At 40.0% G+C, this 16052-nt stretch overlaps 2 protein-coding genes across 8 annotated transcripts in view; both read right to left on the reverse strand.

Annotated features, from left to right (window-relative positions):
• Positions 1–122: 122 nt before the first annotated feature.
• Positions 123–10525, reverse strand: LOC103130078 (WD repeat-containing protein 47-like). 2 transcript variants are annotated; one of them, XM_007541391.2, is made up of 17 exons: positions 10310–10524; positions 8948–9005; positions 8593–8781; positions 8262–8345; positions 8024–8108; positions 7469–7777; positions 6848–7287; positions 6112–6208; positions 4479–4651; positions 4140–4391; positions 3625–3700; positions 3351–3508; positions 2584–2753; positions 2270–2440; positions 2006–2137; positions 1253–1471; positions 123–1172 (listed from the first exon to the last, which is right to left on the reverse strand). In XM_007541391.2, the coding sequence occupies exons 3-17, from the start codon at positions 8748–8750 to the stop codon at positions 1030–1032; spliced, it is 2667 nt and encodes an 888-aa protein (XP_007541453.1). In that variant the 5' UTR covers positions 8751–8781; positions 8948–9005; positions 10310–10524; the 3' UTR covers positions 123–1029. The 2 variants fall into 2 exon arrangements, with proteins under 2 accessions (XP_007541453.1, XP_007541444.1); XM_007541382.2 differs by having other exon boundaries at positions 4140–4651; positions 10310–10525.
• A 657-nt stretch (positions 10526–11182) lies between these two features.
• camsap2a (calmodulin regulated spectrin-associated protein family, member 2a) overlaps positions 11183–16052 on the reverse strand; it is a 40203-nt gene continuing 35333 nt past the window's right edge. For 4 of the 6 annotated variants that reach the window (XM_007541408.2, XM_007541401.2, XM_016665269.1 and 1 more), the window contains 4 exons: positions 15697–15762; positions 14648–14763; positions 14218–14336; positions 11183–13435 (listed from right to left, as the gene is read on the reverse strand). In XM_007541408.2, coding sequence (XP_007541470.1) covers positions 13130–13435; positions 14218–14336; positions 14648–14763; positions 15697–15762 — 607 coding nt within the window. In that variant the 3' untranslated portion in view covers positions 11183–13129. The remainder of the gene's footprint in view (positions 13436–14217; positions 14337–14647; positions 14764–15696; positions 15763–16052) is intronic. The other 2 variants (XM_007541416.2, XM_007541425.2) reach the window with 1 other exon arrangement.

The following is a 16052-nucleotide window of genomic DNA, read 5'->3' on the forward strand; positions in this document are numbered from 1 at the left end:
ATCACCAGTTTTCAAAAGTGATCTTCAAGGCTTACAGCATCAGCTTATAAACACCCTGTGGGATGAAGAAAAACCTTTAGTTCAGTGATGTTGCTGCCTCGATGACAAAATTTGTTCCGAAACACATTAACTTTCCATTTTATTGATAACCAAAATAAAACCGGATAAGTCACATTTTCAGTCTTCATGTCCTAATTAATAAAAAAAACAAAAAACTTTAACGATAACATGGCAATCGTTTATTTTACATATATATGTGCACAGTCAAAATGCTGCTTCTAATTTTCTGCATTGATAACATGTTTAAAATATTTACTTTGACCTGGCATAGAAAAGCAATCAGAAAGGAAAGCTAACTCTCTGCACATGTTTAATAAAGGCACGTTATGAAATGCATAAAACTAAATGTTGCTTCCTTTCGCAATGTTGAGTACAGAGACTGATTTCCATGGAAACCACTGACATCGCTGTGCTTTGATGAGCTGTGAAACGCTGTGCAATGTTGCAACAAAAGGTAAATTCTTTATATTACTATTCTTTTTTTTTTCCATCAATTTGACAAAATATTGATAAAATATTTCAGTGCACTGTTAAAGAACTAAAGCAGGTTTTAAAGTGTGCTTGAAGTGAACTTAGTTTTCTCTTTTTTTTTCATGTCATCCATCCTTTCAATCACAACATAACAAGCAAACAGAAGAATGAATAGTACTTTTGAGGCTTTGGGATTTACACTAAGACCAAATTACAACTGCACATACATTTTTGTTTCCTTTGATCATTTGAAAAAAAATTTTTAGATCCAGCTTTAGCTACAGTTGACCTGTGACATCACACACACACACACACACAAAGACTTTAGAGTGTCCCACGGTGACAGAATCACACCGATGTATCGCGGTAGCATTCCAATGCACACAGGTGGCTTTCAGTGCAGCAAGTCTTCAAAACACCATCACTGCAGTACACACAAAGAGGCTGATCTAAACAGAGTAAACTGCGCTCTTGTGCACAGCTAATTTCTTGAAATTCTCAGGGCCCCAGAGCCCAGAGGACGACAGTTCGATCGGCAGACGAGGAGAGGAACGTCTGGTCATGTGGGTGCCACCTGCACTGGATCACCTTGTCCAAGTGCTCGCCGGCCAGCGTCTGAGGGAGCGGCTTCGTCAAGTCACCTGGAGTCAGAAGGTCAGGGTTAGCTGCACGTGCTGTTAAGTTGTTGTTTTCTTTCTATGCTCACAAACGACATGGGCACCTTGAAGGTCGCTGATGATGATTTTGTTGTCGTAGGAACCGGTGAGGAGATGATGGGCTCCCGGCGAGAAGCGCACGGAGCGAATGTCGCTGCCGTGGGGGCGGAAGGTCTGAACTATGCGTCCCCCTCGGATGTCGTACAACATGCAGGTGCTGTCCTCCTGACCGGTGGCCAGCAGGCGGCCGCTGGGGTCCACCGCCACTGAAGCAACGGCACTTCCTGAGCGACAAGGAGGAAGCACATCCTAGAACTGGCTCAACCTGATTTAAAGCATATATTTTAAGGTCTGTATGTTTTTAAAAACATCCAGGCTGTTTATTATAACCTTCCTGTTTCTATCATATACCTAATATATCATTTTGGAAAAAAAAAAAAAAATAATAATAATAATTGAGGCCGAGTTGGATTGTTTTTTTCTTTTATTGAGATAAACTGGAGGTTGCTGGAGTTTTTCATTTTTTTATGTGCCAAGCTTAGAGAAAAATAAATGAACGATAAAAAATAAACTCCAAGCATGTGAATGACAAAACTTGAATTCTTATTTAACTACACAAGGACTTTTCAATATTATATAAAAAAATGTTTAAAACAGATCAATAGTTAAAGGAGGGGGGTGTGGGGGTTATATCTTCCTGTACAATTTAACTTGACATGGTTGGCTTAAATGATATGACTGCTTGGGCAGTGTGGACTAGTGAACTGCAGCTGATCAAATGTTGAGTTAAAATCTGGATCGTCCGTGTTTTGACTCACCTGATCCATGCAGAGATGTGCCAATCACCCGAACACAGCTGGGCACACGGAGGTCCCAGAACCGGACCGTTTTATCCTGGGAGCCGGAGGCGATCATCCAGCCGCCCCATGTGCACACGGTCAGAATGTGACCTGTTCAGGTATAATAGCACTAAGCTGTTTTTTAATTGTGACTCTCTTGTGGTGCCGTACTTTCAATTTTGAATTGGTTTGAAAAATATCAGAGTTGTAAAATAAAAAGTGGTGTTTTTACCACTGGGTTACCTGTGTGTCCGCTCAGGGCATGGAGGCCTTGTCCTCTCTGACAGTCTGTTGTGTAAATGTTGCAGTCTCCAGCCCCGGCACTGATCAGGATGGATCCCCCGCTCTCAGGACCCTCCATAAACGCCAGGTCTCTTATGGTACCATCGTGCATGCTGAACTCCAGGTCTGGGCCTGAATCATGGAAACATTTGCTTTTAAGCAGCGAGACAGCGTATGCGAGTGGAAATCTAATTTCCTGTCTTCACTGGCTTTTTCACCTGTACTCATACAGACAGAAAAAAAGAAAAAGCAATACTAAACCTGTTGAACTGTACCTGTGGCATTGCAGCTGTCTGCATTGAAGGGCAAAACCTTAACACATTTGTCGTTGGAGCCGGTGGCCAGCAGCTGTCCACAGTGACTCCAAGCCACACAGTAAATTGAGCCTTTGTGATGTTTGTTTCGTCTGAAACGCACCGACGGCTGTTTGGCTGCACCGGAACCGCTAAAGTGGCAAAACAGTAAAAGACACAGCTGAACATAGACGAAAAAAAGAAAAATTACAAAAAAAAAACAAAATACATAAATAAAGCTTATTGCATATTAAAGTGTAATAGTGAACTTTATGCAATATTTTTACCAAGTCACAAACAGCGTTGTTCAGTTAAAGATGCCATGGTTTTGAAGATTCATTTCTTAAAGATATTTTAGAAGAAAATTGGCATAGCTGGGTTTTAGTAACTAGTATCTATTGAAACTAAGTTTAATAGAAAATCTATTTCAGAATTTCTATTTCGTATAACTTTGTTGGGCCCTGTGAAATCAAACACATCAAGTTCACCAACTGAGGTCTGGCAGGTTAAAGAAAATGGTTGTAAATGAAATATAAATAACGTGAAAAGTACTTTATTGTTTAGAAATTCATATGTTTCTAAGATTCTATTTTCTTTTTATCCATTTTACCCAGACCTGGAAAAGAACAAAAGCAAATTCCTTACATACGAGGCCTTCAGACTGTGAAGGTACCAAGTGTTAAACTATAAATGCAAATAATAATCTACGTCCTCTTTTACTGTCTCACGCTTTGGCAAACAAAGCCCACCTGCTGGTCACTGTTTCTGGGTAGGCACAGACTCTCAGGGTTTTGGAGTTTGAGCCGACTGCATAGAGCGCTCCAGATGGATGAAAAGCTACGGCACGCAGAGCCTGGGTGTCCTCAAGCTGACTCACCCGCACAAACTGGGCTTTGGACTTCACATGCTGCAACAAGACCAGAAACATAACGACGGGTTCCAACAAGAGTCTAAATGTCTTTCAGCGTTTGAGCTTTGCTTTTGAGTGGAAGTTTCTCCATAGTTATTGGACATTTGGTTTACCTCGTGTGTGTTTCTGATGGTGGAGCAGCCAGGGTCATCTTGGACTGCAGCGGCAGAACCTCTGATTCTTTCCAAACTGAAAATGACAATATAGCATTGCATTTTAAGCCTGCACATCTACTGTTGCATACAAAAATAAAATAAAATAAAATCTGATTTATGTACAAATTTCTTGTACACTTTCAACTGAAATGTTAAACAAAATGAACATTTTTGACAACTGGTAGAGACTGTGAGAAAGCAGCAAGTAAGAAAGAAAAAAAAAAGAAACCGCCTGAAAAAAGAAAAGGAGAGACACAAAAAGGGAAGACGGAAGAAAGTCTGTAAAATCTTTAAATTAAACTGCATACTTTCCCAGCCTCCTCTAGGCTGTTAATAATATCCACTGTTTTATAGTGTATAAAAATGCTAAATGAGACATGTAATTCCACATCTTGACCTTAAACATGAACATTTTTTGTAAATGTAAAAAAAATAACGGTAAACGTTACACCAGACACTTGAGAGGCTCTTACCTGCGGCTTTTAGTAACTGGGGACTCGCTGAGTGACGGCTGGCCGAGGCTCCCAGAGTTTAACGGGGTGCTGCTCACCCCTCCTGACCTGCTCCTCGCAGGGCCCCTCTCTGTGCTGTGAACGTCGGCCATCCTGGGGCTGGAGGTGCAGCTGTTTGTTGACAACCCATTCCACTGCTGGCCCAAGTGCGCCATCACTTCGTCTCCTTTGGGATCGATGCCCACATTCATCTCCTCCAACCGCTGAATGGATCTAGACAAAGCAACAGGTCCTGGGGTAGAACTAATGTCACGTTTTCTCTCATCGGTCAAACCGAATGCTTCAGTGCGATGCCCCCACCTGCTAAGGAACGTCTCGGTGAGGTTGTGTTGGGCTCCGTCCTGCTGCTTCACACCTCCCTCCAGCAGCATCTGCTGATAGAGCTGTCTTTGCTGCTGCTTCTGTTCCAGATGCTGCTGCACCCGAAGCCGCTGCCTGTAGTACTCCTGGATGTGCTCTGTGGAGTCACGGCGCTGTAAAAACACAACCACTGGGTGATAAATAAAACCACTGACCAGCGGGTGCTGTGCTTAACCTAGTAGAACATTGATTATCCTTTGACAAACCTTTTTTTTTTTTTAGTTAACCCTTCAACTTCCAAGGTCTTACCCTCCATCACTTAATCCATAAATAGATGTTTAAGACCCTAATCCTATGACAACAATCTGCACACACACGCACACATGCACGCACACACACACACACACACACACACGCACGCATACATACATAAAAAAAAAAATCTAATTTCACTTTGCTCTCCACAAGGAACTGAGATGCATAAAGATGAGCGATGGGTCAATGTTTGTATGAGCATGCATCAAATCCAATTATATGCTTCAGATGCTCCTGACTTACACCTCTTAAAGAAGACATAGTGAAGAGGGACGTATCTAATAAACAAGAGTAAAGAAGAATTTTGTGTGGAGTTATGATGTAGAAAAGCTGAGAGCATTCACAGAGTAGACGGATCTAATTATATATATCTTAAAGCTGCAACGGTGCTTTCAGGCACACTGACGATCCTTCTTTGACTTTGAATTGAGTGACCCAATGAAGTTCACAAAGCCAACTCAGCTGAAGCAGCTAAGGTTGGCCTACATCACCTCTTGTCTTGGAAATAATAAGATTTTAAACTGTCACATGCTCACCTAAGATTACAAAAATGGTGAAAATTAACCACATTTTCATTCACCTTTACGATTTTACTCAACATGCCACGTCTGGGTTCATATTGGATCCCAAATACACCATGCCTTGCAAAAGTATTCAAATTCCCTACACTAGTTCACTTTGAATTAGGTTACAACCACAAACGTCAAGTTCATAGAGATTCATTGTGAAAGATCAACACAAATCAGTACATAATTAAGAAGTGGAGTTTTTTTTTTTCTCACCTAGAAATGATATTGCAACGATCACTCCAGTTTGATGAGAACAAAAACTTAATTTTAGAGGACAGAAATATGTGGAAAATCAGCTGTGACTGTACGATCACAAATAAATAACTAAATAAATGAAGGCAGCTGGGGTCCTAAGCACTGCGCATGACCCTGAACACATCCTCCCCTTGGTGAAAGTTCAGATTTCGAAAGAGACTTTTCACATTTATAAAACATAATGCTCCCTAAAGCAGAAAATACATGTGAAAAAAAAAATCAAACTAACAAAAATCCCCTCGTAATATTTGATCCGACACTGAGCACTTTTGGATTTCTTTCCCAGTAAAGAATTTCATGATGTCGTATCATGATGTAATGTTTATCAACACTTGAATCTTTCAAGCATAAAGACATCATGATTATAAATATAACATTCAGCACGATTTAGGTAAACGGAGTGTATTTAATAATACCAGATTGTACCAAAATTTCACCACATAAATATAAGATGTACTTAATGCATAAACTGCACCAGCTATGACCACACACACCTCCAGTACGTCTGCGCTGCATGGTGGTCCGCCGTCTTTTCCTGGAGTCAGAGGAGTGCGTGCGGTCTGGGGCCCATCCAACCCCTGCGAGTGCTTCCTTAACACAGAAAAAGAAATATAAAAAAAATCAGTAAATTTTAACATATCTCAGATAAAACAACAACAGCACAGAGAGAAAGTTGTTTTACCTACTTGCTTTGAATTTAATCGGGTTTTTATCAGAAGTCGCATTCTGAGATTTATTTTTTTGTGCCAAATGTGCACAATATCTGCAATCAAAAGCAGCACAGGAGAACCTGAACTCTTACCTACAACTATGTAAAACTGTAATATGGGTGTCACCAATTTTGTTAAGAATTACAAGAGAGCTGGAAGGTCACACCTGAAAGAAAACTTGAAATGTGTATCAGTCAGAAAAAAACGTTGGTGAACTGCATAGTTACTTAATTCCAAAGGGTTTACAAGCTTTAAAACACGATGGATCTTTTCTTGGGTTTAAAGCTTATTTGTGGATAACATCTAACAAACTGGTAGATGTAGCTCCAGATAAAACTGGTAGATGTAGCTCCAGATAAAACTGGTAGATGTAGCTCCAGATAAAACATTCTAAACAAAGATATACGGTTACATAATTAAATTTGAACATAATTATGTATATTAATATGATTGTATTTGGAGTTTTTAATCCCCTAAACCCAGCACAGCAAACCGGTTTGAATCCTTTGTTGGCTTTTACCTCTCAGGTGAGTCATCCTGCTGATGCACGTTATTCTCCACTAGACTCCTACTGAGCGCAGATTTCACGTTGCTCTCCATGCCTCTTTTGTCCTGCGCTGCCAGTCCGTAGGACAGGCCGTCCAGAGCTGGGTTGAGGGATCTGGACATGTACGTGTCGGCCGAATGAGGTCTCTGGCGAAAGGGCGAGGTCGGACAGGGAGAGAGACGGTTGATTAAGGGAGTTAGGAGGTCGGCGTGTCCAGCCTTGCTGGGTTTCACCAGGCGGTCCACGTGAATGTTCAGGGTTTTCTGTTCGAAGGCGCAGGTGAAAGCACCGGAGGAGAGGTTCTGCAGCCAGGAGAGCAGTGACAAATCCAGCTCATCGCATCCGTTCCCGCAGAGCAAATCCACGCCGAGCAACACCTCGCCCTCTCTGATCTCCTCACCTGTCGCTTTACTCTAGACGACACAGAAATATCAACAAAAATGTGCCTCAGCTTTGCACGAGAAAAAAAAAAACTACAAAAAAAAAACAACAAATGGTTTCCTTAAAAGCCTGGCAATGCATTTTCAATTGTGTACTTTCTCATGTAGTTAAATATAATTGCAGTCCATTTTTATCTTTAGCACATCATGATACCTGGCAGAACTCTACACAGCACTCGTAGAGGATTCCTTTGATGAGCAGTTGGAAGAGTCGGTTCCCGCTCGCCCTGAAGCCCGCCTCACTCAGCTTCCTGTCCGCAGGGATGAACTCGGCCACCATGGCGCAGGCCTCCTCGAAACAATGGACGCGGGCCGAGCTGGGGTTCCAGTCTTTGAACTCGGCGTGGTGGGTGAGGCGAGGCAGGGTGAGGAGAAGGCACAGCTTGCTGTAGTCTTCTTTGGTAGGGCAGAACTCCTCCAGACAGTGGAGGCACTTCACAGCCTCCTGCATTGTGAGCTCCAGCTGTGGAGGGGAAGGTAATGAAGAAAAACAGTAAGACTGTAAATGTAATTAATATCTGTGTGGCTCAATAAGGTTAGATACATTTTACAATTCGAATCGTCCTTAGGAACCATTCCTTAATGTGTATACCAGTTGCTATTCAGACTTTTAGAATGGTAACCTGAAGATTGTTGAGAAAGTTTTACAAAGACATCTTTAGAATTACTACTATACTATAAACTATAACCTAATTCAACTTATACATACGTTATGCGGATCCTCAGTAGCTGATATGGCGTTATTGACACACAGAGCTTCTAAGAACCTCTGCTTTAGGACGATGTATCGAAACCTAGAAATACAGAAGTATTAAGAAAAAGGACTGATGACAGCATCGACTGCTAGCTTAAAGCTTAAAATGTCCTTCTAATGCACAGAGTTGAGAGATATGGAACAAAAGATGCAAAATATGTAGCTAAATAATCTGACAGATATTTTATTTTACCTTTTCTTATCAAACTTTTCCATTCCTTCTAAAGGTTGAATGAACTGCATCACCTCCTCCCACTGGCCATCCAGAATGAGTTGCCTGTTTAAAGTCATAAAAACAAACCTCAGACAGGTGGATTTACTACTCAGGAAACTTCTGCAGGCAATTGGTTCCATTTCATTTAGTAAAGAGGGGAGATTCAGATTTTTATTTACATTTCCCCCCCCATCCACTTCCCAAATATGCACTACTTTCTGTTTGTCTTACATAAAACTACCACTGACTATCTGCTTACGTACAACCCTTTCCAGTTTTCACATGTATTGTAGGATGAGCGTAGTTATACCGGAGGAAGAGCATATCATCAGAGTAGAGTCCATTAATGACACCGCTCTCCTTTTCCAAAGCCAGCATGCTGATGTGCAGCTTCCTGGAGTTCAGGAAGTCCAGGATCAGCTTGATCACCTCGGCCTCCTTGATGCTGATGACCTCCTCTGCTGTCATGTTTGTAGATGTGTTGACAGATAGCAGTTAGCTGGGGGGAAAAAGAAAGACCTTAACGAATTTGAGAGTATACTTAATGCTTTGAAGTGATCCTGAAGTGATCGCTTAGCTGCTGGTTTTACATTTAGTCATCCCTTTTAAGATTTTGTCTGCTTAGCCTTAAAGATATCAAGAAGGAGTCTCAAACTGTTATTTACTTGGATGGTGTTTGCTGCCTGGTGAAACGTTCTGTTGCTCCAAAACCAGTCACATGATCTGCAGGAAATAACAAAATTACCAAAGAATGCTGCTTATTTAAAATTTTTCTTTACAACTTTTTTTTTTTTTAATTTCACACATAAAAAATGCGAAACATTTCAATGAACTTTTCAAAGGAAAGATTCATGGTAGTAGGTTGTAAAAAAAAAAAAAGCTAATTTTCCCCTCCAGTCTCTAGACAGGCTGATGGTTATCAGGAATAATTTAACATAGAATGTGAATTAATGACAAACCAGCATGAAAGCTAATTACATGTCTTCACATTCTATACATATCCTATACATTTTGATTTACATCTCACTAAAAGCAATCAAACTGTTCAAATTAAAATCACACACACACTCATATTTTTTTGTCCGTTGTGCAAACATTTTGAAACTAGCACACGTTATAATGTAATTTGGCAAACTATTGCAATGACTCATGGCAACAACAGAGAAGGCAGTTTTATTAAAAAAAAAGTTCTATATTTTGGGACTCACCTCTGGAGGTCGCCCTTGTGACTCTGGTCATTTTATCTGAGCTCAGAGTGACAAACCTTCTTAGGGATGGAGCAGCAACATCATGAAGAATTTTGTAAACTAAATAAATGTTTGCATGAAGTATTTTTGTTGCATTTTGAAGAACAATTTTCTCCGTAAAATACATCCTCTACTCAATATAAGCAAGCCTTACTGTAATTAGTACTCTGATGAATGGAGTAAGACTCCATATAAGACTGTATTTACTAGTTGACACTTTATTATACAATTAAAATGGAAAATTGCTCTATTTTGAAGATGACTTCAATGAGGTTTATTGTGCTTTCTTTAACACAGAGATTTGAATTAAGGTTGCATGTAATGCATCTGTCTAATAAAGGAAACAGGGATGTAATTCTATGCAATCGGCCAGTGACTGGTTAAATACTGCAACACCGGACACGAACATGAAACAACAGCTTATGGCTGTACCTCCATGCGCGGTGTAGTAGGAAGAAGAGAGACAGTCAGCCGCTGACACCGCCCTGCAACACCCCCCCCCCCCCCCCCCCCCCCCCCCCCCCCCTCGCCACCCTGCACAAAAACACAGCATCCCACTCCCGGTTCTGGAACAGGGTCTGCGGCCCAAATCTGACAGCTTCCACAGCACCTCACCCGTTGCTAGACACGCCTTGTCTACGAGAGTCTGACAGCGTTTGGCGACTGCATTTACACGCAAAGCCACTCCACAGGACACGCAAGCGGGAACACAGAACTCAAGCACTGCCATTCATTTTCGACACCGCGCCAGATCACAGCGCAGCCGTGCCAGCTCCTCACCTGTCAGGCAGCCACACCGACACACGTCGCAGTCAGCACCTCTTTTCCTCTTTGTGCAGGGTTTGCAGCACACCCGGTGGGGGGGGGGTCTTGGATGTTAACCGAAAAGCTTTATTGTCATGGGGCTCCCCTCTTCTTCGCTTCTTGTACACAGGTTACGGTTGCCATGCGGACGCAAACGTTAGCCACCAATCAGCTGAAGCGATGACGCCCAGCGGACAGTACAGCGCCACAGCGCGACAACTGTGCAAAAATAAGACTTTACTGACCTGTTGTAGCTATTACTATTCTTGATATTATTCTTTAAGCAGTCAGCCGTAGACTGTGTTAACAAGAAACCTAAAAACTTGTGCTTTTGTATAAATTTACATTACCCCTTGGATTCAGTTGCCGACTTGTTACTGCTTTCGTTAATTGAGACAGAGGCGGTTGTTGTAATAGTGCCCTAGGTGAACCCACTGGCCCCAATGCACAGAACTAGACAGAGAAAGGCACTTTTTCAAACAAGCCAACGCGTTAGAAAGCTCTAAGTTTTTTATTATTTATTTTTTATAATTTAACATATTGCATCAAATTCTGAAACAGTGCTCTATAGACCTCTGAGTTGGTTAGAATTGTGTTTATTCTGTATTCTTTAGTTTATTTTATTAGAGTCTTGTTTCTGTTTTACAGTCCTTCCTTAGTGATTCCACTTTATTATGTTTATTCTTTGTTACTCTAGTTTAATTTTCTTTCCTAGGCAGTAGCTCAAGGTTTGCTGTAATGAGTTTTATTATTATGGTTGCATATTTTCATTCTTAAAATTTGACCATTTGCATAATTTGCATTCAAGTATTTTTCACACACACATTAAACACAGACATCACATACAAACTGAGGCCATGCTGAAGTTTATTCATTTCAAAAACAAAAATAAGAACAATCTAAAAATGGAACTACTGTGCAATGTTAAATGACAGCACAAACAAAGGCATCGTAGCAAACAGAAAGCTCACATGAACACGCTGTACAGTATCATTACACTTCAAATGATCTTTTCCCCTTGGCCTTCAACAGCCAAAAGCCAACGGACAGTTTCCTGTGGACAGATCTTTCTCTCCCTCATGTTCAATGACATTTTTTCAGAAGCATGTACATGCTTTCTTGTGGCAATAAATACTCCCCCATTTCCCACAAAACACTCTTCTGAAAATAATAGCACCATGTTTAAGGATTTATTTAGTAAAAAAAAAAAAGAAAAAGAAAAAAGGAAATCACACATGGTGTTAATCTGACATTCGGAGGCAAAAATAACACAATATTGATACCAACAAAACCTGATGGTGAGTCTCTACCCGTATTCAGCAGCTTGGATCCACCTGCTTTTCTCTTCCTTGCATCATTTTGCTTCCAATTTTTTAAAAATAGCAAAGAATATAAATTTATTTACCACATTCCAGAGCTTTAATAATACATGTTGTGTTTGAGGACAACATACAAATAGGCTGCTGTTACACAAACTATCTGATAATTTACTTAATTTAAAACCTATTTATGTTCAAAAGGTCAACATATACAAGACACTTAGCAACTTATTTTTTATTGGCTATTTTCTATAGAATTTCCTACTACTTGGATGTATGGTTGACTTACTTCACAACAAGAGAAATTATCTGAGTGAAAAAAAAAGCTCTATTAACCAATTGTATTCTGGTGCTTAGTGGAATTGCCTCGCAGTTTTCATAAGTGTAGATATTATTAGTATTATTATCTGAAGAGTTTAAATCTTGAGCTTAGTAACACAGTTAAAATACTAGAAAAATTTAGTTAAATTAGAATAAAAGGAGCAATGTTTATTCCTTGAGTTTCAGTCATATTCCTCTAACCAGCAGGCGGAAATGTTATTGATTGTAAGGTTCCTACGTGGTGCTGTTTGCAGGATTAAATAAATAAAATAATACTGAGCTGTTTTGTTTTGCTCACAAACCAGCTATAAAACTTCTCCAGAGTTAAAACAACCAGTGTGACAGAATAATTCATCCTTAATGTCATTTTTGCACCTATATCACTACAAATGCAAATCTCTCCCAATATTATGCATCCATTATACATTATTCTATGAATCGTCACTAGGTGTCGTATCCTACAGGTGAAGGACCAGTGACTTACAGCGACATTCTTCTACTCCCAAAATTATTCTGTAAAAGCTGAAACCGCTTGGCTTTGTTGAGCTGAGCACACGTGAATTGTGTGGCTAACACTAGCTGTATGAAATTAGTTTTTGGCCCTTTGACAGTCACACAAACCTTTTCATACAAACTGTAAAATCCTTAGACGTTAAAGAAAAGAGGTCCTCTTCAAAACACCTAAAAAGTTTCAACCTAACAATTCCTTCAATGCATTCACACAGAGAAAAAAAATGTGCATAAGGCCCGGCATCAACAAAGTCATACAAACAGAAAACCATCTGTACATGAAAACATTCAGTGATTCAGGTTATCACGTAAAATGTCCTTGCATTCATACTGTCTCTTTTTCCACTTTTAGCACGTAATAAAACAGAACAATACTCATACGTACCTATGAAGACTGACTCAAACGTTGTCAATAACTTGTTCAACGGTAACATTCCAGTTTTCCATAATCTGATGCATCCTGTCAGACTGACTCAACAGTATGCAAGATAGACATACAGCGACAGGAATGCAGTGAGAGGATAAATTAACATAAAAAAGATAAATAAGCATTCATCAAACTGGCATTGCAGGTGTTGGAATCCTTATGGATATGTACAGTGAAGTGCAAACTGAGATGGGTACTGATTGGGGGTACAGAGTTCTATTAGGACTGTGCAGGCACTACTTTTTTAGGGGTGGCTGGCTTCTTGGTTTGCCAGAGGTGGTTGTGGATGGTCACGGCGTCCACACTGGCTGACATGGTCTTTGCCGGTATCTGACTAAACTGCTTCTTGTCCGAGTTGTACTTGTAGAGTCCATCGATCATCTTGCGAGTGATGCTCTTTGGACCGATCCCTGTGAGTTTGTTGATCTCCTGTGTTTCGGGGCAGTAGGTGTAGAGGGATCGGAACTGGCAGCCAGAATCCCGGAACAAAACCAGGAAGTTATTGGCTTCTGATTTTTCCATTTCCTGTTAAAGTAACAAATAAGAAGCCTAATGTCAGAGTAACAGATGCTTAAGAGATCTTTACTGGCCTCCACTTTATTTCAGTGCATTCTACAGGAAAAACACACAGAGACTGATGTTTACATTTAGCAAAGCAAACCATGCTAATTGTGCTCAACACCAATGTTAAATAAGATCATTTACAATCTCAAACATATTGAAAAATTTTATATATTTCAGTTATTCAGCTCAGTACATTAAATACACTGATTAATTACACACATGTTTGGTGTACATATTGACACCAACATGATGTCTGTTGTAAAATATCCAGAATTCAGAAATATGGGCTTAATGAAAAGGATGTTTAATACCTGGTGACCGAGCATCACCTGAACATATATTCTAATTTAGTGAATATGATAGTGCATATATTGTAAATTTTAAGATGCACACAAAAATAAATTATCCCTTTTTGTTTTTCAGATTTTTAGTGTGGAAAAGAAAGAAAGAAAGTTCTGTTGTTTATTAATTCTTTAAAAATGTAAAAATTTCAGTTCATGCAAATATATACATAAAAATAATACGACTTTTATTTATAGATCTGAAAAATAAATCAGAAATGGCTAAATGGCTGAAAACAGCTATGCATTCAGCCATTGAAAATCAGTCAAGTAATTTCAGATCAGTGGATCTCCAAATAAAACGAATTAAAACACTTGGAAACTGGACGTTAAAGTCACATGCATCATCACTGCTGTCAACAAGGCATCTGTGTTTAGAGCAGCGATAGTCCAAGCTGTTACCTCCAGGATCTTGTTCTTTTGCCCCTCATTGACCTTGCCTGCGAGGCAGCAGTGGGCCAGAGCATTTTGGATAATGTGCTTGTTAGATTTGGCACTGGGCTCTTTGTACAGCCTTGGTCCTGAGAGTAAACAAAAAAGAAAATCAGGACGACACTATTTCAGATACAACAAACCTGGTCCCCATTTTAACACTTTAATAAATCATGCATGAAGATCTCTGTGTCATGTTGTGGTCTGAGAAGGAAATACATATGCATTATAAAAGCCAGAGTTTTCAGTATCAATCTGTGTATTTAGAACTGCTATATGCACGTGGGCTGTAAAGTGCTTAAAATCTGTGTATTAAATGCACAGATTTTAAGTGACTTTAGCATCTCTGAATGATAAAAACGGACCAGATATGCTTAAGCATCATGCTATGTATACCTACCAGTATACTCTGTGTTGGATGTAACAGAAGAGGTGGTTGAAGCATTTTCCCAGTCTTTTTCTCCGTTTCTGCTGCTGGAGCGGGTCGGTGAGAGAAAGCCATTGGCAGAGTCTGGCCTAAAACACACACACACACGCACACACGCACGCACGCACGCACGCACGCACGCACGCACGCACGCACGCACACAGATACACACACTGAGTTTTAGCTCACCTGTCCTGCATGTGAGCTAAACCTCAATGATCAGCAGAGTACAGTGTAAGCAAGACAGGGTGATTTTCAGTTTGGTCATCAAAAGCAAGGGCTTGGTTTGATGTTGCAGAGGGCAGGAAAACAACAGAGTTTGCAAGCGCAGGCTGGGGGAGGAGCATAATGTGGACCAGGTCCATCAGATATAGTGCAGCTTTTACTTGCTCCTATTTTGCAATAAGAGCAATTAAAGCCAAACTTGCATTAAATCTTTCAGTAGAGTGTTTTGTGATTACACATTAACAAGTCATTTAAGCCTTCCTTTTTTTTTTTTACCTTACATGTGTTTATTATATGACAAAGCAATGACTTGATAATGTTATTTTATGCGGAGTGGGCTCTGTGACACTGTGCTTTTAAACAAAAAGGTTCCCCTTCATGTTTAGTCAGCTGTGAATCTAACAGGACTGTGCATTAGAACTGTAGATGGGTGAGTGAGAAGCATAGTGGGTGTTCTTTTTCAAAGCTTACTCTGTATCTCACTATTAAGCACTTTACAGCCCACGTGCATATCGCATTTCCTCACAAACATCCGGATGCGTGGAGCATTTATTTGTAAACCATGTCTTTGTGGGTGGAGGCCGTATGTAACCTGTTTGTGTATAACATAAAGGCTGTGAAATGCTTTATAATGAGATACATCATGTGGGAGTCAGAACTGTGAAGACTCTGGTTATCAAACTTACAAGCACAGGAAGTCTAGAATCAGACCAGTGCTTTGTAATCAGTAATGAGCATCTTCGCACATGGCTGAAAAGATTAGTGGCCTTAGCTTCAAGTCCCAAGAAGAAACTAACCTTCTCCTTCTCTGTTTGGGAGAGTTCAGAAAGTAGAAGAGACTGCTAGAAGCTAAACTAGAACTTCTGACGTGTGAAACAGCAGGAAAAAAGTAGCAAAGAAAAATTTAAAGAGAGCATGTTAGAGTAGAACAATACATTTAATCAAGATTTCCAACCAAAGTCACACCAGCTGTTGATTTTTATCATAACATTTTTGAATGTGCTTATAACAAAATCACACAAAAATCATCAATGGAAATCAAATTTATTAACCAATGGAGGCCTGGATTTGGAGCAACACACAAAATTAAAGTGAAATGTTCCCTTTATTTTTCTTTTAATGTATTGTGTGTATATATATATATATATATATA

The sequence above is a fragment of the Poecilia formosa genome, unplaced genomic scaffold (genome assembly GCF_000485575.1).
Source record: "Poecilia formosa unplaced genomic scaffold, Poecilia_formosa-5.1.2 Scaffold10, whole genome shotgun sequence".
NCBI lineage: Eukaryota > Metazoa > Chordata > Actinopteri > Cyprinodontiformes > Poeciliidae > Poecilia > Poecilia formosa.

What these genes read in the sequence shown, in the direction of transcription:
- LOC103130078 (XM_007541382.2), bottom strand. Translation starts at nt 8,750, where the DNA reads ATGACAGCAGAGGAGGTCATCAGCATCAAGGAGGCCGAGGTGATCAAG. An exon ending in GCAGCGCAGACGTACTGGAG is followed by an intron (nt 4,652 to 6,111) that starts GTGTGTGTGGTC and finishes GTGTTTTTACAG; the next exon opens with CGCCGTGACTCCACAGAGCA. An exon ending in CACATCTCTGCATGGATCAG is followed by an intron (nt 1,472 to 2,005) that starts GTGAGTCAAAAC and finishes CTTGTCGCTCAG; the next exon opens with GAAGTGCCGTTGCTTCAGTG.